Below are 24351 nucleotides of genomic sequence, written 5' to 3' on the forward strand. Positions count from 1 at the left end.
ATACATCTACTTCATTATATGAGAAAGCAAATGATACAAACTTTTTACAATGAATCAAATCCATTTAACACCTCAATCTAAAAGACGAAGTTAAACAGCTGTCGCTCGGTGACAATCCGGGACACCGGTAAAGTAATTCCAATTAGTCGTAGAAAAAATAGCCTGTAAAACTCGGGCGAATTGTCCATATCGCTCTCGCCCGATTGGCAAATTTTTGGTCTTGTGCGATATGGACATCTTATTCACCCTTGTTTACGTTCAAGATTACCTGTAATTGGTCTATTTCATATCGCACAGTGGCGGAAAGTCTAGGATTCTATATTCGTTCAACTGGTGGCAATTCCCTACTTATCCCCTCCCTAAACTGTGAGGAAATTAACCAATATCCCTGTATGACCTGAAAAAGTACTTTTCTCTCTACGGAGTTTGTGACTGGTGTTAAATTTCAGAAAAAATGTATGAAAAATTTGTGTTATCTCTGTAAGTTTTCGAAAATACCGCTCCTCATATGGGAGATTTTACAAATGAGGGATTCACAAAAATTACTTGTTTTCGTAGAAATTATAGTTTCGTAAAAATTGTTTGTTGTACTGTCATAAACCGAATGATAAAGACTAATCCTTTATTGGGCCATTTTTTACTAGCTGTCTGGCAACGTATGACGTAACAAAAATCAGAACTTCAATCAGCTGTTTTAAGGCGAGGATTTTTCCGAATTTCTTTTACAAATACTCTTACCAATTTTACCAGAAATTTTGATAAGTAGTTTCTAAAATAGTCTTTTTTGAGATGTACATGCCAGTTTTGAATGCAAGTTGTTACGGTAACTTTTGACGTTGCCCGTTACCGTAACTCGGATTTAACTTTGACCGATCCGTCTATAGCTCCTTTATACCTTCATGGTGGTGACACTTGGTTGTCTAATGTCTTTCTTGTCGGATGGTCCGTCTGTTAATGCAGTTTATCGGAAATGCGGTGGAAAATGAAGATAAAAGGCTAATTTTTCATCTGCCCAGCCCTTTTTGAGCGGGACCAACGAATTTGGTGCTCGTTTTTGTGTCGCGCGTGTGTGGTTATTTCTACCATTTTGGTAAATGGATGGTGGCTTTAACTTGCTAAAAGCAATCCAGCGTTTAATGTTGGTTTTATTTAAGGGTGGTCGTATTCTAGCAGTTGGAAGTGACGAGGCGTTTGTGGTTTTTCGTCTTTTTTTGTAAATAAAAAGGTAATTTTTCTTACATGTGTTAACTTGGGTATTTAAGGTTATGTTTACCTGACGGGCCCCTGGTTGTGGTCATTACCTGACTCGTATTAGAGTTATCAGTGTGAGACTCATTTTGGACTCGGTGTGGGACAGTTTATTGACCTGGACAGACCTACGCTGTAGCTGATAAGGTTGTTCCAGACTAGAAGTTAAAGTGAACGAATACTGCAGTCACCACTTGATTTACCTGCTGGGTAACTGAAGTAGCTAACAGCTACCACGAACTGAACCAACAATAGTGTGGTAGCATTGTGGTTAGTTTATTTTCATTTTGATGAGTGAAGCAACTAAAAACTGAACTTGATGGTATCCCTAGTTCAGTAGCTATTGCTTTTGGGTTATTTAAGTGACTAACTTTAGCTCGGTTAATCCTTATAATAACTATCAAAAGTGGGACTTTTTTACTACTTACTACTCATAACCTAGTCAAAGTCATAGTGAATTTTATTATTTTGGTCCTGTCTGCTTCTTTTGATATCTGTTTAGGTACTCAACAACAACCGACATTGGCCTGGAGGATCGAGCTGAAGCGCTACATCCCGATTTACATCCGGCTCCAGTAAATTTGGTATGTCTAGAGTTAAGAGTAAGCAACAGCCCTAGAACTGTGTTTAGACGATTTTAAGTTGTAAATTCAAGCCTTCATCTTTCAAATTTTGTCAAAGTGTACTTCGGTATAGCTTTCATTCAAATCTGTAAATTTGTAAATATAGATTGTACATTTCACCTGATTCTTTGTTTGTTTTCGACTACCTTAAAAGTCGCTTAGCAGTTTAATCAACAATAAAGTTAAAATATTGTAACAAAGTCTGTTAGCTGCAATTAACTCTGACAGTATATTAATTCGATTGGAACAGATAAACTAAAACACGCAAACTAAACTTATGGAAAAATCACATTTTCAAGTTAATTATTAATTAGTTAGTTTAAATGTTGACACTTTTAACAACAGAAAAACTACCAGTAAAACCTTTAGTCGGACACCGCATTAACCAGATAAAAATAATTCTTTCTTTTTATAACTGGAAAGCTAATATACCCGGTTTGGTTTTAATTGTATCTGGAACAGTTGAAAATCGGCAAACTGGCTTGTAATAAACGTAATTTAATAAGCCTCGAAATGTACGAGGAAATTGGTGCAAATGAGGCTCCTGTACAATTGAGAAAATCCATTAAACCTCTCGAAAATCCTTCCTATTTTTTTTACACTTCGCTGAAGCTAAATTCTTATCGCATTTGGCAGTTATGGTTCCTTTCAGATTCGTTAAGTTAGAGAAGAGATGAGAAACAAAATCCTTGTAAATTGCACAGTCGTAAAAGTGCGGACTGAGACAATTTTTTGATAATCGAATTTTAAGAAAGTTGTAAAGCTGGATTGGGTTTTTGGAATTTTTATGCAAGCAAATCCCGATTCTATTAAATAAAGTGGTGAAAAGTTATAACTATAGAAATAATGTAGACAATTTTATGTACGTCTTGCATGATAATGACTCATTACATAACTCATTTTGAGTTACATAATGAGTGATTTTACCACACTAGTGCGATAATAATTGATTTTATTAAATTTCGTCCTATAACTAGTCAATTATCCCGTTCATTTACTGCTTGCACCTCGTGGAAAAAGTCGTACTTGTTAGGTAAAGAACTATTTTTCAATACTTATTTTTGACGTTATTATGTTTTTATAATTAATATATCCGGCCTTACGATAGTGTAACAGGGCCCAATGTCCAAACCTTGCTGGTCACTATCAAGCTGGTATTGTCGGGCTACTTTGATGATCGTTGGTGGGGCTTGACAGTGTTGCCTAGCCAGTTTTAGCCCCAAAAAACTGCCTACTCTTAGTTTTCCTGGTTCTCTAACGTTCTGGGTTTGGGGTACTGTGGTTTAATAGGCTCCCTTTCCCCGCAGTTCCAGCGATCCAAGGTTTATGTGAACGAGTTTGTTCGAACATTTTGATTATTTTGCCTTCCTCTTTCCAGCATTTCCATTATTTCCTTTCGAAACGCTTTTAATTGTTGCTTCACATCTGGTTGGGAACTTGAACAATCTGGATTGGAATATCGGTTTCTGAATTCTGGTGTTCGGCTCCTTACTTGACGCACTCGTGAGTGTCCTCGTGATACTTGCTGCACAACTTCAAACTCCAAGGCGTAGGCAAGGGCATCATGTAAAGTTTGACATCTGGCTAGTTGGAGTGCTTGCTCCGTATCACAAGACCCTTACAAAGGCATGGACCGCCCTTGGCTCCCTAACGTCTTGAGAGGCAGTTGGATAAGCCAGATAAACTAAACGGGCAATACCTGCTTCATATTGCTGCAAAGTTTCCTGGCTTCTTTGAGTTCTACTCGATAGCTGAGCCTCGTACACTTGCTCCAGGTGCTTGTTCCCAAATCTCATCTCCAGATGTTGAATCAAATCTTCGTAGTTTTTAAAAAGGCTTTCACCCAAGGTCTGCAAAGCCTCCAGGGTTTCTTCTCGGAGTGACAAAACTAAGGCTGTGGCTTTGTCACTCGATGTCCAGTTTTTTGCCTCTGCGGCAGCCTCGAACTGCTTCTTGTAAATCTACCATCGTACACCATCACCACATATTACCATCGTAAACTGGAGGTTTGATTTTGTAGAAAACATTAGTACTGGCGACTAAAATTGGCTTTAAGGACTTTTCTTGCAGTTTGTCAACTTCCCTTCGTAAATCCTGGACAGTCTTTTCCACTCCCCCTATTCTTCCAGTAAATTCCTCAATGGTGTGGGTCACTTTTCCTTCATTTCCTTCTTTCCATGTACCATTTTTTACAATTTTAAGATGTTACTGACTGGTCCGGTTACAAGATCTGCATGACTGACTACTGTCAAACTTTTTTTAAATTAGAAAGAATGCTCATAAATTTTCAGGTTTTAGAAAGTAGATGCAAGTTATCTAATTTTTTTACTAAATCAAAGCCGCCTTCTTACCAAACGCTAACGATTCTAACTGTGTGGAGGCTAACGATTTACTCCACTAATGTAACGTAATATTACATAATCAGGTTTTAGAAAGTACTTGCAATTTTTGGTCGCTGATCTCTCGGACTTTTCATTTTATAAGTGATATAATTAACAAAATTCATCATTTTCTTCCACTCCAGGAGGCTGTTGAATAGCAACAGTTTTGTTGCAGAACTGTTTTCGCATAGGCTATCTTGACTCCTACCTAGACCAATAAAAAAACAAGTGTAAATTTAAAAAAAAAATGTCAAATGCAGATAATAGTAGAGCTAGATGCTGGAAAATAGACGTTTAATGACTTTTTTGATGAACTCGCAGGGCTACGGAATTATTCTCATTTAAAAGGCATACCACAAACATTTTATTTGGAAACATTTTGCAGAAATTAAGTCATCAAACGGTTGGTTTTTCCGAAACTGATTATTTCTTAGTGATTTGTGATTTTTGCATGGTGACTCTTTGACGTCACTATCAGCACAAAATGGAAAAAACTTTCCAAAATATAAAATAAAACGACGTGAAATCTACAGAAATTGAATTTGTTACAATTGATGTTTCTGGTCTAAAGTAGATTTTAAAGGTGAGAGAATAACATTTAAATAAATAGTAAAACCCGAACAATAAAATGAGCGATGGCGTTGTAAGCAGATGTTATTATATCACGTTTGTAATTTCCTGTGGTTATTCTGGAAGTTATTTATGTAAAAATAGCGTCCAAAAAAATATTATGTTAACTAATAATACTTAGGTGCAACATAAACCTTTCAAAACAAAACAAATTTTAATTTAAACATGAAATTAGATGAGTGGAAACAGTTTAAACTAAAATACTATTTTATACTTATTGCACAGCAGCCAAAAGTATCTAGTTTCTGCCGGGCATATGTGATATTAACGTCAAGTCCTTCAGAGTATAAATAATGTCTTGATATATGCATTCTATTTTCTTTCAATAACGTAGATTGAAATATATGGTATTGCTTATTCAAACGTATTCCAGGGTAATATACTGTCTGATACAATCTAGGTTTAGCAGACAGGGTGCCCGTTTTACGAGCCTCACCATGGGAATCTCGGTTATTTGAAGAGATAAAAAAGTTTAAATTGGGGCAAAATTGAGCACTTAGAAGTCGATTAAAATGTCGCTTTAAAAATTTAAAAATTCTTAGTGCTTCCGGAGATATACGAAATTTTTTTATTGATTTATTTGATAAGATATTTGAAAACAAAAGACACTTTACCATAATCACATTTCCTCCTTTTACAACGGGGCATTATCATTTTTGATGTTCAACATTTTGTTTTTTAGTTACCATCATCAACTTTCATTTTTCTTATGGGCGCTATATTGAATTTTGGATATTTGAATAGAGCTATTGGCGTTTCAAGATAAGAGATACTCACCCTGGTGATCAGTTTTGAAAACAGTTTCGGGCATTCCAGCCAGCCAGCGAGTCATTTCTCCTTTTGTTTGCGTTGATTTTGGTTAGGAATTTAGCACTGGTTTCATAAATATGAAGTGACAGTGTCATATTATTTGCACCGCGCCCCGTAGATGTGACTTTGATGTTTGTTTGTTTACATCTTTAAATAAACGACAATGTTATGATGATGATGATGATGATGATGATATTGTTAGATGGGCTCCCTTCGGAGAAGACAGGTAAAACGCCAGCCGGGCCCATTGTGACCCATCACAAGCTAGTACCCCTCCAGTACGGTGGCCCTGACAAAGCCGCAAAGCCTCCTTGGCCGGGTACCTTGAATATCTAAGTGGTTGATTACACTCTTACCCCAAAGCTCTTTTCTGATTGTCGCAAGTGCCGGGCACTGTGTCAGAACGTGTTTCGGAGTTTCCTCGTGTTCCAGACACAAGCGACACTCCGTATCCTGTGATAGCCCAGAATGTGCATGTGTCTTCTCATCTGACAGTGACCTGTGAGAAGTCCTGTCACACATCTGAGGTCCTTTCTGGATAATTCCATCAGGGACTTCGACTTGTTTCTTGGAAAGAAGCCAATGAAACATCGCGACCTCCGCATGCCTCCGGCCTCCTCCCAAACAATATCGGATCTTCGCCAGAAGATACGGTCCACAATGGCGGTCCACAATATGTTCGGGTCCTACGGGTCTCTCTTTGGAGCCACGAAGGGCCAACCTGTCCGCATCCTCGTTTCCCTTAACACCGGAGTGCCTTGGAACCCAAGTTAGACGTACCTTGGTCATCCGCGTGAGCGACAGGAGTGTCTGAGCACCAGCGCAGACGTCGTTGAATCAGCTTTTAAGGCAGCCATTGCTGCCTTGCTGTCCGTACAGATAAATATATCCTTCCGGCGTAGCGGTGAGTTTAAAATGAACTCCCCGCAACGGATGATCGCAAAGATCTCGGCTTGGAAGATGGTACAGTGGCAGCCTAGAGAAAAGCTAAGCCTCGTCCCCGAAGTCACACCATACACACCTGCCCCTGTCCCCGTCACGGTTTCGGATCCATCTGTAAACCAGACGTCTCCATGCGACGGGAAGATAGAGTTTCGAGGGAATTTCCAGTCCTCCTTCTCGGGTACTACAAACTTCAGAGGTCCGCTGGACAGAAGCGTCGGAGGCACCCGATCCTGCTTCATCAACAGTTCCGGGCACTCCCTCAATGCCTCCCCCCACCCCCGAGATGACCCCACGATTCAGCTGAGTCTGTAATCAGCATATTGAGACCTGTCAGTCTGTGGGCTTTTTTGTATAAACAGTTGCAGCGGCTCTAGCCCACATAGCCGCTCTAGTGCCCTTGTTGGGGCAGTTTTCATTGCACCTGTAATACAGATGCTAAGTCTTTGAACCCTGTCCAACAAGGCTTGTGACTTGGCCGTATCCATTATCTCCGGACCAAACAATCGCTCCGTATGTTATCATCGGGCGAACAACAGCGCAGTAGATCCAGAGTCCCAACGTTGTATCAAAGGCTTTTCTAGTTTATTGCCAATGTGGCACTACCGGTAGATAGCTTTTTTCGTATAGACAAAATAAGTTATCGTATGTTTTCATCGTACATCGTACGATCTCCAGTATATCTGACAATATAACAACATAATAGGTAAGTTGCTAAATTTTAAGAAAAATCTCAATTAGACATTGTTAAAGTCACACAATTCGTTATTAATAGCTTTTTTTCTGTCAATCTATAGTTTGCGTTATATCGACGTCAAATTTGCAATTCATAATGTTAACTTTTTCGCAAAACGTCTAACGACATTTGTTAGGATATATTCTAACAGAGGAAGGAAATGAATAAATTAGCATGAAAAACACCGTGTATTTTGGTTCCAAGACCAGAAGCTTTTGGAATAATTTAACAATGAAACAACAATAACCAAAAAGAGCAAATATTTGCTTTGAAATCAGTTTACACTATGCAATTTAGGTCATTGCTGACTTTTAAAATTTCACGCCACGTTTAACATTCTTGACTTAATTGTTTACATAACTGCAAAACTTAGTTAAGGGCAAATTATCATGGCCTAGTCCTTCAAGTAGTTGTTATAAAGTGTATTTAAGTGGGCATTTTTACCAGGCTGAACTAACTTCAAACTCGAAAGATAATGATGCAAAATTTGCGGAACGGAATTTATGGGCCAAGGATAACTGAAATTTATAATTGTAGAAGATTTCAGAAGGTTACACGAGTATCAAAATAGAGGGGATTTTATAAATAGGCGTACATAACGCAGCAGAGACATACCAGCAAGAATTTAGTTAATATGCTAGATTAATGAAAAATAACTTAAACCAAACTAAATGTACAGGGTGTCTCAAATTCGATGGTTTTACGGGGTATCTCCGAATGTAGCAAATGCGGTTGTCGCAAACCTGTCCTAGATTTGTTTGTGTTTATGTGAAAGGAACGAGCTGCCCACCGTTTCTGAGCTACAGTATGATTTTGAAAATATAATATTTGATAATTTCTGAAGAACTACAAATGGTTTTCCATAGATAATTTAAGGTAGAATCCCGTTTTTTTCTTAAGCACATCTATTTTACGATATGAAAAAATATACTCTTTTTTAATGAGACACCTTGTACATTTTTGACCATGTCATCTTTTTCCTGCCGATTGCTCTCTTTCCCTCAATTATCAATTGCAGGAATTGGTACCTGTCGTTGCGTATTACGTGGCCCAGGTATGCTGTTTCTCGACGTTCAATGGTGTCTAACAGTTCGCGGTCTTTATTGATTATTCTCAAGACCTCATCGTTTTCTTGTAGTCCATGGAATCCTCAGTACACGCCTATAGACCCACATCTCGAGTGCTTCCAGCTTGTTTATAGTTCTCACCTTCACTGTCCATCCCTCCATGCCATAAAGAAAGATTATCCAGACATAGCATTTAAAAAATCTAATTTTCTAGCCAAGGTTAAAATCAGTATGGTGAGCACTTTTTTGAATTTCATGAACGCACTGCGGGCATATTCAATCCGGCATCTGATTTCTGTGTCGGATTTCCAGTTTTCACACAACCACGTTCCTAGATATTTAAATTTATTTACTCGCTCTATTGGTTGATTCTCATATGTTAGGGTTAAGTTTTGAAATTCTTGTGGCTTTCGAGTAATTATCATGAATTTAGTCTTCTTGGTGTTGATATTGAGACCCATGTACTTACTGCATTCCCCGACAGTCCCAAGCATATTCCGCAAATCCTTTATGTTATCTGCAATTAGAACTGTCGTCCGCATAACGAATAATGTTGACCCATACACCATTCACCTTAACGCCCAAGTTGTGTTCTTCTAGGGCTTCCTGAAAGATGGCTTCAGAATATAAATTGAAGAGAAGTGGGGAGAGAACACACCTTTGTCTGCCCCTCTACAAATTGGTCTTGTTTCTATGAGATCGTTACCAACTCTGACTTCAGCTATTTGGTTTCAGTATAGGCTTTGAATGCAGCGGATGTCTTTTTGGTATATGTCCAATCTATGTAGGATTTGGATCAGTTTATGATGTTGGACTCTGTCGAACGCCTTTTCATAATCGATGAAACACAACATTATGTCGTTTCCCTGATCGTTGCAGTTCTGAATCAGTACTTGAGTCGCAACTAATGCTTCTCTCGTGCCTAAACCTCGTCTGGATCCAAATTGTGTGGATCCGATGTTTCTTTCGCACTTTATTTATATTCTGTAGTGGATAATCTTAAGAAATATCTTTAGTGTGTGACTCATGAGGCTGATTAGTCTGTGGTCCTCACATTTTATTGCATTGTTCATTTTCGAAAATATTCCATAATGTGGTAAAAAAGTAAAATAGAAGATTGATTTTTTCGGTTTTTGTCCGATATCTCCGAATGTAATGAAACATTTTTAATTTTTTTTTTACCAAATTATTTAGCAATAAAATGCGCAACTTTGCCTCCATTTAACTAAAGTTCTATCAATTATAGTTTCTGAGATAGTAGTAATGCATCGAATTTGTAACACCCTGTACATAGGTATAATTTATTGTAGCCCATGCTTTAAGTTATAACCTAAAACTATAATCATTTTGACAATCAATCAATATTACAATTAATTACCGACATACGTTTTTTGCTGGTGATTGTGACGAAACGGACATTGTTTTTCAATTTAATTTTTTCCAGAAAAAAGCGGATTAAATATTTGGTTTCTAGGTTCAATTTCCTAAAGGAAAGCCATTCTCTTCCTTTGAATAGAAAGAAGAAAATACGAAGAGGGTTTCAAATTGTGATATTTTCAAAATCACTGCATCTCAAAAACGGGGACAGCTGTGCTAAATACGACAACTTCATTATTCCTTTCAAAAAAATCTCGCACATGTTTGCGAAAATCGCCTTGCTCTACATTTGCTTGTTTTGGAGATATCCCGTAAAACCATAAAATTTGAGACACTCTGTACATTTCTTAAAATTAAGCCGATTTTCAAGAAGAGTTTTTTGAAGACGAAATCTATATTTTGCTAAAAAAATTACTGCAATCAAATGCAGATCTAATTAAGTATCAATTATCATATTAAAAGTTTAGTACCGCTTTCGATGTTAATCTTGTAAATGTTTACCGTATATGCGAATGGAGCGTTGGCCTTAACTGACCTGTGGTGATATTGGCGTAATTTGTGTCAATAAACAGTCGGGGATTCCTCGACTTGGGGAATTACCTTAAGATTACTATATAAAACCAGGAAAATTGTAATGGATGGTCAGTAATCATTCGTCAGTTCAATTTACCAACCAAAATGAAGTTTGAAAGTGTTTTCGTAGTGTTGGCTGCCTTTGTTGTAGTAGCTTCAGCCGCGCCTTCTGTTTTGGTTGAAGATGAAAAAGGCCAGCAGTATTACTTAACTCCAGTACTAAGTCGGCAAAGAAGGTATGTAACCGAATTTTGAAGTAATTCACTTCATATTGACATTGAATAATTTTTGCAGAGCCCAGGGATTTGGCGAAGGAGGTGGTAATGGTAAAGTTCAAGGTGGATATGCTGGTTTTACCAATCCAAATGGTACTTTCAGCCTAACTAAAGCAATAACAAACCACTATAAATTTTTAATTACAGGATCTGGTGCACAAGTAAGTTATGGACACGCTAATGGATACGGGCACAATGTGGGCGTGGATGGTCGAGTTCCGGTTTGGTCCAGCAAAAACAAATTCGGTGAGTCCACGCTTAATGTGGGCGGAGGAGCCAGCCAACATTTTGGCGGTCCTGGAGGCAGCCAAAATACGGACAAGCGAGTCGGGGTTAATTTTAACCACAGGTGGTAAACGCCATCCTAAGTTAAGATAATATATTATATAATATTAATGTTTTTTTATATATAAATGCTTGGATAAACTTTACAACGTGCTTTATTTGAAAATGTATGAAACTAATAAAAACTTGAGTGCTGGAATCGGGATCTGGTAAAACGGGATTTTTTTAGCGCTATATTGCACAACTCAGCCACAAATTAAGGTGGGATTGGGTACAAAAAACGAACATCTCGTATATTATTAGGATTGCATTTAGTAATAACTTGAAAAAATTACCAGATTTTTGAGAGTAGAAAAATTACTTAAAAAGAACTAAAATAGTTACTTATGGGTCTAGTGCGAAAAGTACTTTATTGCTTTAAAAATCAACTTTGACATTCATTCCAAAAAAAAGGCTTTTGTAACAAAACTCCACCACCATTTAACCATCCCGCCATACAAGAGCCGGAAGTACAGCAGCGCCACCAATTCCGCTTTGCATGAAACACCCAAGCTAGCAGGAGTTCATGTTGAGCTGCCGTAGCATCCGCCTCGCGCCAGAACTCATTAATTTTATTTTATTTGCCTTGTGCTACTAAGTCTAATAATTCTAATAATTCTATTCAAAAACCTCATTAAAACAGTCATTAATCATTAATCAGTGTAGTGTCGTTCTAACAAATCTCCTGCGACCTGTCCCTACAACGACCAGAAGCCAGTGGTTAGAAAACCACCAATATCCAGACTTACCAAGCGAAATAGCTTTCCAGCCTTTTGTGAAGAATCCTAAACTTTATTTGTGAGACTTCACCCCCTTACACTTTTTGTATAACAAATAATGCCAAATTACTTATTATGTTTTTCTTGTTATTAGATACTGCTTGTTTTATTATTTCTAATATTTTGATTATTATTACTCTTTCTTCCTCATCTCTAAGTAATACAGTTTCTTAACTAAAACAGGTTTACTCCATCAAATCAATGTACAGGGTATCCCATTTTCGACACTTTTGTAAAAAGTTTGGCTTATTGTTAATAAGCGGTTGCAACTGTTGTAACACGACTAATTTTTTGTGATATTCAACATGAATTAAGTAAAATTTTCATAACCCTTTTCGTTTTTAAGGTAGAAGGAAAAATTTAAAAACATTATGTTTGAGGTAACTTATGTACCTTTAAACTTTAAAACACATTATCACACGCGCAAATGATAACATTTCCGCACTATTTTTGTTCTCGAAATATAGACTTTTCCGCACTAGTGCGGAAAGAAATTAGTTTCTCGTACTAGGGTGGGAAAATTAAATTGTGTTAATTTATATATCACATTCAAAATTATTATTCCATATTCATCGTCCATATTCTTCATTTATCAAATATCAAATATTAATATTAGTAATCAAGTTTTATTTTTGTCACCAATCAAGATTTAATATTTTTAATGTGCTGTTATACCTATTTTCGTTACATACATAAAAAGAACAATGTTGATAAATATTAGAAAAATATTTTTCAATTTTAATTTATCATTTATTTTCAATTATTGGAAAAAACTTGTAGAAACATCATTTTTTCTACAAGGGTTTTCCAATAATATAATCATTCGCGCACGCTCGTAGAATAAATATCTACCAGAATGTGTTTTAAAGTTTAAAGGTATCTAAGTTACCTCAAACATAATGTTTTTCAATTTTTCCTTCAATCTCAAAAACAAAATTATGAAAATTTTACTTAATTCATGTTGAATATCACAAAAAAGTAGTCGTGTGACAAAAGTTGCAACCGCTTATTAAAAATAAGCCAAACATTTTACAAAAGTGTCGAAAAAGGGACACCCTGTACATTAATTTTATGGGGTAAACCTGTAATAATAATCAAAATATTAGAAAAATAATAAAACAAGCAGTATCTAGTAACAAGAAAAACATAATAAGTAATTTGGCATTATTTGTTGTACAAAAAGCCTTTTTTTTTTTGGAATAAATGTCAAACTTGATTTTTAAAGCAATAATCGTACTTTTCGCACTAAATACATAAGTAACTATTTTAGTTCTTTTTAAGTAATTTTTCTACTCTCAAAAATCTGGTAATTTTTTCAAGTTATTACTAAATGCAATCCTAATAATATACGAGATGTTCGTTTTTTGTACCCAATCCCACCTTAATTTGTGGCTGAGTTGTGCAATATAGCGCTAAAAAAATCCCGTTTTACCAGATCCCGATTCCAGCACTCAAGTTTTTATTAGTTTCACACATTTTCAAATAAAGCACGTTGTAAAGTTTATCCAAGCATTTATATATAAAAAAACATTAATATTATATAATATATTATCTTAACTTAGGATGGCGTTTACCACCTGTGGTTAAAATTAACCCCGACTCGCTTGTCCGTATTTTGGCTGCCTCCAGGACCGCCAAAATGTTGGCTGGCTCCTCCGCCCACATTAAGGGTGGACTCACCGAATTTGTTTTTGCTGGACCAAACCGGAACTCGACCATCCACGCCCACATTGTGTCCGTATCCATTAGCGTGTCCATAACTTACTTGTGCACCAGATCCTGTAATTACAAATTTATAGTGGTTTGTTATTGCTTTAGTTACGCTAAAAGTACCATTTGGATTCGTGAAACCAGCATATCCACCTTGAACTTTACCATTACCACCTCCTTCGCCAAATCCCTGGGCTCTGCAAAAATTATTCAATGTCAATATGAAGCGAATCACTTCAAAATTCAGTTACATACCTTCTTTGCCGACTTAGTACTGGAGTTAAGTAATACTGCTGGCCTTTTTTATCTTCAACCAAAACGGAAGGCGCGGCTGAAGCTACTACAACAAAGGCAGCCAACACTACGAAAACACTTTCAAACTTCATTTTGGTGGGTAAATTGAACTGACGAATGATTACTGACGATCCATTACAATTTTCCTGGTTTTATATAGTAATCTTAAAGTACTTCCCCAAGTCGAGAAATCCCCGACTGTTTATTGACACAAATTACGCCAATAACACCACAGGTCATAATGCCAACGCTCCATTCGCATATACCGTAAACATTTACAAGATTAACATCGAAAACGTTACTGAACGTTTAATATGATAATTGAAACTTAATTATATCTGCTTGCAGTAATTTTTTTAGCAAAATATAGATTTCTTCTTCAAAAAACTCTTCTTGAAAATCGGCTTGATTTTAAGAAATGTACAGAGTGTCTCAAATATGATGGTTTTACGGGATATCTCCAAAACAAGCAAATGTAGAGCAAGGCAATTTTCGCAAACCTGCGAGATTTTTTTTAATAGAACAATGAAGTTGTCGTGTTTAGCACAGCTGTCCCCGTTTTTGAGCTGCAGAGTGATTTTGAAAATATCACAATTTGCAACCCCCTTCGTATTTTCTTTATTATTAGCGTCGCAGAGGAAGAGAATGGGGCTTTCCTTTAGGAAATTTAACCTAGAAACCTACTATTGGACGACAAAAGCGTCACAGTTCTTCAGACGATATTTAATCGAATCTATAACACAGCACAATATCCCGCCAAATGGTTAACATCGAATTTTGTCCCGAAAAAGAACAATGCAACAAAATGTGCGGACCACAGACTAATCAGCCTCATGAGTCACACTCTGAAGATATTCCTTAATATTATCCACTACAGAATATCAATAAAGTACGAAAGAAACATCGGATCCACACGATGCCATGACACGTTTTGCCAAATTTACGTTTAAATTAAACTTTTCTCTTTTTTCCTCTTTTCCTTCTTTCCCACTTTTTCATTCAATTTTATTGTAAATAACTATCTTATTTGACACATATTGTATGAACTTTTATATGTCGATGGACAGTCAAGAAAATGGGTTTTCCAACGATGTAACTACTTTACTTGACCGATATTGTCGCTACAGGGCGTCAGAGTTGACCAACTTTCTTTTCACTTTTTTCATGCAGTATTTCACTCAATAGAAAATAACTCGCCAATTTGGTACACTCTGTGTAGACTTTTATACATCTATAGATAGCTAGTGAAATGGGTTTTCCAGCGATATGGCAACACTGGTTGGTTGAGTGATTGGTTGGGTTGCTAGAGGGCGTAAAAGATGATTGATTTTTTTCCACTTTTTTAGTGCAGTGTTTCATTCAATCGTAAATAACTCGCTAAATTGGTCCACACTATATAAGCTTTTGTACGTCAATCAAGTTTTAATATTTTTAATGTGCTGTTATATTTTAGTTACATACATAATATCAAAAGAACAATCTTGTTAAATTCACTATTATTAGAAAAATATTTTTCAATTTTAATTTATCATTTATTTTCAATTATTGGAAAACCCTTGTAGAAAAAATGATGTTTCTATCACGTGCGGAAAGTGCCTTCTCCGCACTCGACTGATGCCCAAACAAGCGTAGCGAAGTCAACTTCAGTCAGCGTGTGGGAAAGTACCACTTTCCGCAGTTGTTACGAAAATAATTATTTTTGCACTATTGCAAAAAAGTAAAACTTTTTGCACTAAAGATCATTCAAAAAAGTGTACTTTTTTGCACGATTTTATTAAAATAAACTGATGAACAAAAATTACTATGAATTATATGAGTTGCGACAACAGGACTTCACAGTGCAAGTGTAGTACGTCACAAGTGTTCTAAGGCATTTTACGCACTCACGGATTAGCACACTTTCCATTTCGTGCGTAAAAAGCTTCTTACAGCACGTTACGTAATATACTATTACAGCTTTCGTCTAATTTAACCTACCTTGTACCTAAATGTTACGGACAGCAATTGGACCACTCTGTATAATAAAATTTAAGAGTTAACAGATTATTTCAAAACGTTTTCACTGCTTTTCCGCGAAGATGATCTACCGTCTATAAAAACACTTAAAGTCAATTTATCAGAAAACTTTCTGCGGTAGGGTAAATTGAGGCGTGGATATCAGATGAGTCTTAGTAAACTTCTTCAGGCTCTGTCAATTAAACTTCACTTTTAATGCTTTATTTGCGAAAAGCCAATCGAACGCTGACTCAGTTAGGTAAGTTATAATGAAGAGAGTGACAAAATATCCCAAGTGAATATAAATACACTTTTTGGCCAAAACAGTAAAGAAACTGGACTTAACTTGAAACAAAAACTAAATATTTTTTGCCAGGTTGTGCTCTATTGTGAATGCTGATATAGGGATAGTTTAAATTAACGTTCTCTCACAGTAAATTCCACAACCTCGACAAAATATATACAAACCTTGTTAAGGGCAGACCCAACAAAATTGCTTCAATTCAGTCAGGCGACCCTTTTGAATATTTTACAAAGTAATACAACTTTGTCCCAAAATTGAAACAAATCCTTTAGTGCTTTTTACGCAACCAGGCTAGTTGTATATTTTAGCAAATTCTCTTATGAACAAAAAGTTCCTACTCGTAGTATAGTATGTGCTTCAGATTTACGAGTACGTTAGTAATTGAGTTTATTTGACGGGTCTTACTAAATAATGTCCATATAGTTTCGAGAAGATTAGTGAAGTTTCCGCAGGTGGTTGTCGGTAATTATTTTGCGAGTTTGCAGCAATAAATTAATTGCCGAGGTCGTTATTTACTGGTTAATTTCGTTTAATTATTACGTTACACATTTGGGAAACGTCTACTAACTGCGGAATTGCGGTAGAGTCAAATAAATACGCTCTATAATTAATGCATTTGAGTTAGGTACTACATTAATTGGCAAATAAAACAAATAGTAAAATTATATTTTTGCACTTAAACAACATATTAATTTGGGTAAAGTTTAACTAAAATGACTGAAAAATGGTAGAACTTAGTAGAGTAAGCAAATTATCAGCAAAGATTACAGTTTATGACTATGTACTAGTAGATGCCAATTAACTTTTCATGAAAAGTAGCACTTCATTCATCGTTAACCTTAAATTATAAGTTCTAGTTAGTTCCTAAATGTTTTGAAACCATAAACTGGGTCTTAAAAGCTCTCATATGTCTTAACTTTTATCTGTGCTTTAAACTAAAACAGGGCATAATCTGTGTCTTAATTTGTATGCTTTACTATCAAGTTTGTTTTCTTCATCACGTTTTCGACATTTGCGAGGAAGTTTTGTTTTAGAAACTTATTTTTTCATTAGCTCAGATTTGTTAAGATTTGAAAATAAGTTATTTTGCAAGCAAATCCTCTCCATCAGTTGTTTTACCATCATTCGTAGTATTATTGATACTGATGTATTATTAATATTGTTACGAAATGGACTTAAGATCTAGAACGTCGTAGTTCAGCGTTTGTGAGAGAGGGAGATTTATGTCGTAGTTAAGAGAGTATGCCAATTTCATGAATATTGCCGAATTTCTTCGAATCCATGGAAGCCTATCTAAACAGCTGGGCTAGGACCGGTTAGAGGTTAGACAGCAGTTGTCAGTGTTTGTAAACAAACGAAATATACGGAGCGAGTTAAAAGTAACAAGAGGTGTTTTGTGTGAAAAAACGGTACATTTGGGGTCAGAAGTGGGATTAGAAGATCCAGGAAGAAGAAAGAAGAGTCCCAAACCAGGAGAAACAGACGAATCAGCGTGAAGTACCCTGTTGTGCGATGATGAAGGATGCAGTGAAACAGCTTATGGACATGATGAAGGAGATGCAAGCAAGCCAAGACCGCAAGTTTGACGAAATGAAAGCAAGTCAGGACAGCAAGCTTGAGGAAGTGAAAGCAAATCAGGACAGCAAGCTAGAGGAAAGGAAAGCAAGTCATGACAGCAAGTTGGAGGAAATTAGAGCAAACCAGATAAGTCAAGATGAATTTGAGGTCAAATTAGAAGAGATGAGGTCAAGTCAAGACCAGAAGTTTGATAACATTAAAGACCAACTAAAGGACCAAGAACGGAAGCTAGATTGTGTGATTAGTAAACTTAAAAAGATAGAAACCTTAGAAGAAAAAGTGGGCAAGAGAATAAACGGAAACTGTGCAGAACTTACATAAGGAAGTTGACAAACTGCAAGAAAAGTCCTTAAATCCAACCTTAGTAGCCAGTACTAATGCCTGTTCAAATATCAAACCTCCAGTTTTTGATGGCAAGACCTCGTGGAAGGTTTATAAAAAAACAGTTTGAGGCTGCTGCAGAGGCAACCAATTGGACAGCAAGTAACCAAGTCACAGCCTTAGTTTTGTCCCTTCGAGAAGCAGACTTGGAAGTTCTGCAGACTCTATATGAAAGACATTATAAAAACTATGATGACTTGATCCAGCACTTGAAAATGAGGTTTGTAAACAAGCGCCTGGGGCAAGTTTACGAGGCACAGTTAGCGAGCAGATGCCAGAAAAGCCAAATGGCAGTTCGAGCATTTTTAAGGGGTTTGAAAGATCGTGACACTGAGCAAGCTTTAAGACTAGCCAGATGCCAAACCTTGCACGATGCCCTTGCCTACGCCTTGGAGTTTGAGGAGGTAAAACAAGTGTCACAAGTATGGTAACCGTTATGACAATCCAGACCACTCAATCACCCAGTCAGAGTTGAATCGGCAACTGGAGACCTTGTGAAAGGAGTTAATGGAAATGTGGAGTAGAGTAAACAGGCAAAACAAACGTAGTGCGCAAAAGAGGCCGTTTTCTCGTTCTTTTGAATGCTGGAACTATGGAGAGAGGACACATTCGACCTCAATGCCTTAAACCGAGAAGAATGTACAACCTGGAAGGATGGGAAAAGAGAAAGCAAAACTATCAAAATTACCAAAGGAAGTCAATATTCATCAGAAGCAAAAGCTGACTGAAGATCATCATTTACCTTCAGTTATTAAGGTAGCTCGTCTTCAGCAAAACTATACTAGCTTAGTAGTGAATGGCAAGGTTTCCGGAAAGAATTGTTAAATGGTTGTCAACACTGGAACTGTTTTTACCATAGTAACATCAGACATAGTGAAGCATTGCAGAATTAGTGATACTGGAACCAAAGTTATATTGGAAAAAGCCGGAGGAGATACAATACCTGTTTTGGGAATCCATGAAGCTATATCATCTAGTGATCATTCGAATATCTGGTTGGTTTCTTAAAAATGGTTTATGTCAATGGGACACTTTGGAAGTTGTGGTTTATCTTGCTTTTAAACTAACTTTCACACTTGCACTGTTCGTACTAAGGACGCTATTAAAAATTACAGGAACTTTAATAAAATTCACTAACACAACGATTTATGAATCATTTTCTAGTTTCTTCTTTCATTCATCAACGTCTGGTTCAGCAAGACTCTCAAAACTAACAACTGAAGTGGGGTATTCCCTTCATTAAGTTGGGTGGGCCTGGACTTCCTAGAATCACTTTTTGTAGGGCTAATTTTGGCTGTTTTAAATGATGCAAAAGGTTTGTAAAAAGCCATGTTTGATTTGTAGTTTTGTTTGATTTTGACGTTAGATTGTTAGAATTTATTTACTTTTTACAGGTAAAAGTTAAAGCATTAGAAGGCTGTTGCAAACGCGCACTTAGCACTATTTTTTTTATAAAAATCAAATATTTATTCATTTTATTTGAAAATAAATGCAGTAATCAAATCAATTTTGTTGTGTTTCCGAATGTATCTTTTTTGGGTGGCCATTAAGTTTATGTTTAGAGTCGAGGTTTAGTTTTATCCACATGGAAAAGGCCTCATTGAGATTATGTACTCTTTGTTTGTCCATTTTATTGCAGGTTTAATTAGCCTCTGGTGGTTGGTCACTAGATGTTTCTTTCGAGATAGTCTTGTTGTTGTTTTCTTTTGTGCTTCTGCTGATATACCATTTGATTTGTTTTGGGATTTCAATGTGATTTCTATTTTACGTGACTTAGGTTCCAGCAGATGAAACCCAGTGGCCTTCTTCCAAATTCCCCGTTAATAAGAGATTTATTATTATTATTCCTATTATTAATTATATTTTTACGTAATAAGAAGGATTAAGCCTACTTACGAGTATACTAGGTGGTCATAATTATTATATAGAGCTGCCAATTTACCAGGTGAATTTCAATTGAACCAAAAGCCTTAGTGTTAAACTTACACATTTCCCTATCCGTACAACAGCAAGAAGTGCATTAATAACGAAAAATGTCACAAGCTCTATGGTTATTCCCTTTATTCCTGTTGTTTATATGCGAAACAGGAATGGTTCATGATACATTAATCTTAAATAAGTAAAGGGAACGTCCGAAAAAATCGACCATCTTTTGGATTTAACACGCTTATTATACTTGACCTTTCAGAATTTCGTGAAGTTTTTTATTTTACACGTTTTGCGAGTAATTCACTAACTAAAAAAAAATAAATAATTTTGTTATTTTATGTAGTTTATTGTAAAATTATTTATATAAACATACAGACTGTTAGAGAACGATAAAGTCAATAACAAACTGACTTACAGATAATATTGCGTACCTAGTGTATTACAAAGTTTTACCTTTTGTGCATGTTCAGCATTACTGACCAAACTAATTTGGCAAAAAGCCAAACTGGCTTTACGACATGACCAAGAATTTCTGAAATGTGCGTACTCAAGCATTACACTATGTTAGAACAAAGGGCAGTAAAACAGTGGTCCTAAACAGAGAAACTGAATATGCACAAAGGCAGCATTTAACTTTTGATTAAAATTTAAAATAAACATACAAAGAATTGGTTTGCTGAGTTTGCTATATGGCTTTGGCAAGGTTCAGTGTAAAATGTAACTTCATTTTTAGTTCCTCATAGAAAAACCTCTATATTCTGTTTGATGCACTTTTTTGTTTTGTACAGATGGAGCGTTTGTTTAAAGATCTTTTGACTTTCTTTGATACATTTTTAAAGAAATAAGTATGTATTGTCTAACTTAGGTGTTGTTTAAAAAATGTCCCTCTAAAAAAACAAAAACATTGGAAGACATTTATTCAAAGTAATAATAACAGTAATAATAAAGATTTAAAAAGAAAGAAGAAGAGAATAATATTATGTTATTAATTTTGTAAATCTATATATGTATTTTGATTGATTTATGAAGCAAAATATTGCAAAATCATGTAGTAATTCACAGTGGGCAGATTATTTGAAATTGTTTTCTCAAAACTTTGTACTATTATTAAATTTAACAATAATTCAAATTGTAGGAGAGAGAAACGGAATCCTACTGGGAGGATGTTCTTGAAACGAGGGAAGTAAGTTATCAAGAGAAAGATCTGAAGAATGTGACAGAAACCTGCCATTGTCAGTTTCTTCTGTCACGTTCTAGCAACACTTCTCTTGAGAATTTCAAGAATTAATTCCCAGGAGTATTTCGAAGTCCTCTATAAGGTTCTCTTAAAAGTTATGGCAAGCCCTGTCCAATCTAACGTGATTTGTTTTCAAATCTATATGATATTCATTAGGTATTCCCTATTTACAAAGATTTTTTCCATTAGTAGTAGATTAAATATTAAAATCCATATAGTGTGGGTGTGTATGTCTGTTCGATTAAGGGCTCAATTTTCAATGTTTTTATCACTTTTGATCGTTTCAAGTCCTCAAAAAGCCCTTAGATGACTGGGTGTTATTCGTCAAAAACACACACCGGCAAAATTAGGGGAACGGTCAAAATTTAGACTTAGTTCATCTTTTTTATGAATTGTAGCTTGAATCTTCATGAATACATCTGTCTTACTACGATTTTAAAATGGTTTGTCTTTATGGCATATACAGGGACGAAAAGGAAGTAAGGAATTTTCTGTGCTCTTTAAGACACCTTGTGGAGAGAACAACTGAAAATTGAAAACAGTTTATTACATCAAATTGTAGCCCGTTATTTTCGGAACATTTCCTTTTTTTGTTCCCTCTGATATCTCAATTATTAAAGAAAATACAGGGTTTCGAAGAAAATGTGTATATTTATCTTACTTTTTCACACCTGTGTTAAGAAAATCAAAATTTACGATATATCGTAATGTAAAACGTTGGAGACAAACGGGAGAGTATGTGAGGAGACGATGTCAAGAAAGAAAACAGTCAACCACGGCTAAAGATGACAGATTCATAAAACAGTACCGCAACTAAGAAGCGAACTGGAAGACGTACGTGGAAGAAGAACAAGTGCTCGGACCATTAGCAGGAGGTTTTAGGAAGTTGGTTTGAAGGCCTATAGTACAAAGGAAGCTTTATTACTCTAGCGATGTCATCGTGTGGCCAGTCTAGGCTTTGCTAGGGAAATTGGGAAAATGATTAGTGGGCCAATGTTTTGTTCACAGATAAGAGTCGATTTTGTGTTAATTCCATCGACGGCAGGGAAAGGTTATATCGCCGCCGAGGAGAACAAGATGAACAATTTAATTTTACTCCTACTGTCTCCTATGGTGGAGGCTCAGTGATGGTCTGGGGTGGAATATGCTCAGGGGCACGAACAGAGTTGGTGGTTTAGTAGCTTATTTTTAATGGAAAACCCGGTGCACTTTTACATTTTTTAATGCTCTAGACGGTTCCAATGTTACATGTATTGTAATCTTCATCTTCATCTTCTTCTATGTATATTCAATTGTTTAGATTGTAAGATATTGACGTTTGAAATATGCAAACAGTGTAAGAATCACACGGAAAAACGACCAGAGGAAAAACGTATACATCTGTTTTATAGAACACGGAATTAATAAAGTTACTCCAGGAGAAGAAAATCGATGACAACGATATGAGTTTTTTCTTTTCTTTGTTGTTAGTTGAGTTTACTGTCTCACCACACCAAAAAGGTGTGTTGGGAAAATGAAATTTAGCACTATTTTCAACTAAGTTGAAAATAACATTAACTTATTCGTCCCAAGAAGGGTTTTTTGTAGAACGTATCTCCAACAATGATATGAGCTACCAAACTAAACAAAAATCTGCGGCTGTGAGAGTTGCAAACAGCTATGACGCGTTTTTACTACGGTTCGTTTTAACAGCTTAAGACTCGGGTGCCACCTACTCAGTTGTCACGTGCCAGTAGGAACACGATTGCCCTTGGGCCGCCTTTAAACAGTTAGGAACGAAGTTTCTGGGTTTGTGAGCTCCGCAAGGATGAGTGAAACAAACTAGTAAAGAATCTACTCTCTTTATTCGGAACATAACCACATATCTTACATACTGAAGAAAACATACGGCAAAACTTAAAACTCCGCACGGTGCAAGAAACTCAAGAAGTACCCCTTAATCATAAACTTCCGGACTTAACCTACGGAGCAGTCTATCCTAAAACTAACGCGGTAATGTTCGGCGGCCGTCTCGCTTTGGTGAGAACTACCATAAGAGAGAAAAAGGGAGACGGGTTCCGACACTACACCAGGTCCCAAAGGACGAAAGTCCGTACGACACTACGCCAGACTTGGTTCGGGACGGGACCACGTTCGACCATACGCCAAAACGTGTTGCGGTGGGGTAACGTCATGCGAACTACGCCAACAGAGGGGACATGTTCTGACCATACGCCAGAAAATAAGGTAAAGGAGCGTCATGAACATGCGCCTTCATGACGGGAACGCCTTGCGACTCTACGCCACCAAGCCACGGTTCTTTACGGTTACGAACGGACGGTACGAAGAGCTTTTCAGAGAGAGTCTTGCAAAGGCGATGCGTGACTGCCTGCTTAGTGCTACGGTGCCACATTTATACGATTTTCAGGGCCCCCACTATAACGACGTGTCGGTAGTGGGGCCGCCGCCGCTTATCGCAGTAGTGCGTCGCCCATCGAGGCTTACCCCCTCCATAATTTCGTTAAACGGTACATAGAAGCGCCATAGAGTATTACAACACTTTACAGGACACAGTTTCAACCGCTTGGAAAAATATTAGTAACGAATCTAAAAACTTCGTTACACAGCATTACTAAAAGCTTCCCTAATAAACGCAGGATACGGCTAAAGGAGATCAGCTAGGGCTAAAAATTAACCTAAAACCAGGATGATGAGCCATAAGCAGAACACCGGTGCAGGCAAATATAATAACATATGGCAAAGAAATACAGCAGGTAGATAAATTTAAATATCTTGGGAGGTGGATAACTGCAGACCTGGAACCAGAGGAGAAGGGAGTGCATAGCCAAATAGAGTAAGCCAAAACAACATTTCTTAACATAAAGAATCTATTAAGCAATCAAAGCCTTAATCTGTAACTGCGCTTTGGTTTTGTTAAATTTTATGTTCGTTCGGTGTTGCTATATGGCGTGGAGACATGGACACTGGAACGCTGAACAGATTAGTTGAGATTAGAAGCATTTGAGATGTGGCTAATGCGAAATAGAAGTTTAAGAAGTTTAAGGCGCATGAGCAGGGAAAGAGAATTGCTGCAGATCATCAAACACCGGGACACAGTTTATCTTGGTCACATTTTTTGTAACAGGAAGTATCCAGTTTTTGCACTTGGTTATGCAAGG

The 24351-nt window shown here is 36.6% G+C and overlaps 3 protein-coding genes and 1 long non-coding RNA gene across 4 annotated transcripts in view; 2 read left to right on the top strand and 2 right to left on the bottom strand.

The window, feature by feature from the left end:
* LOC145731918 (trissin receptor-like) overlaps nt 1-24351 on the bottom strand; it is a 394457-nt gene that overhangs the window by 294585 nt on the left and 75521 nt on the right. The gene's annotated exons all lie outside the window — the stretch shown is intronic.
* On the top strand, nt 182-1915 carry LOC145733974 (uncharacterized). Its single transcript, XR_014179315.1, has 3 exons — nt 182-1090; nt 1155-1518; nt 1751-1915. It is a non-coding gene; the product is annotated as an uncharacterized LOC145733974 (long non-coding RNA).
* LOC145728885 (uncharacterized) lies at nt 10443-11096 on the top strand. Its single transcript, XM_081979406.1, has 3 exons — nt 10443-10623; nt 10682-10755; nt 10810-11096. Exons 1-3 carry the CDS (start codon nt 10493-10495, stop codon nt 11016-11018), a joined length of 414 nt encoding a protein of 137 aa, XP_081835532.1. The 5' UTR covers nt 10443-10492; the 3' UTR covers nt 11019-11096.
* LOC145728891 (uncharacterized) lies at nt 13204-13904 on the bottom strand. The gene is made up of 3 exons (XM_081979420.1): nt 13731-13904; nt 13599-13672; nt 13204-13544 (listed from the first exon to the last, which is right to left on the bottom strand). Exons 1-3 carry the CDS (start codon nt 13859-13861, stop codon nt 13336-13338), a joined length of 414 nt encoding a protein of 137 aa, XP_081835546.1. The 5' UTR covers nt 13862-13904; the 3' UTR covers nt 13204-13335.

This window comes from Ips typographus, linkage group LG1 (genome assembly GCF_016097725.1).
Source record: "Ips typographus isolate SLU linkage group LG1, UJ_Ityp_2.0, whole genome shotgun sequence".
In the NCBI taxonomy this organism is placed as follows: Eukaryota; Metazoa; Arthropoda; class Insecta; order Coleoptera; family Curculionidae; genus Ips; species Ips typographus.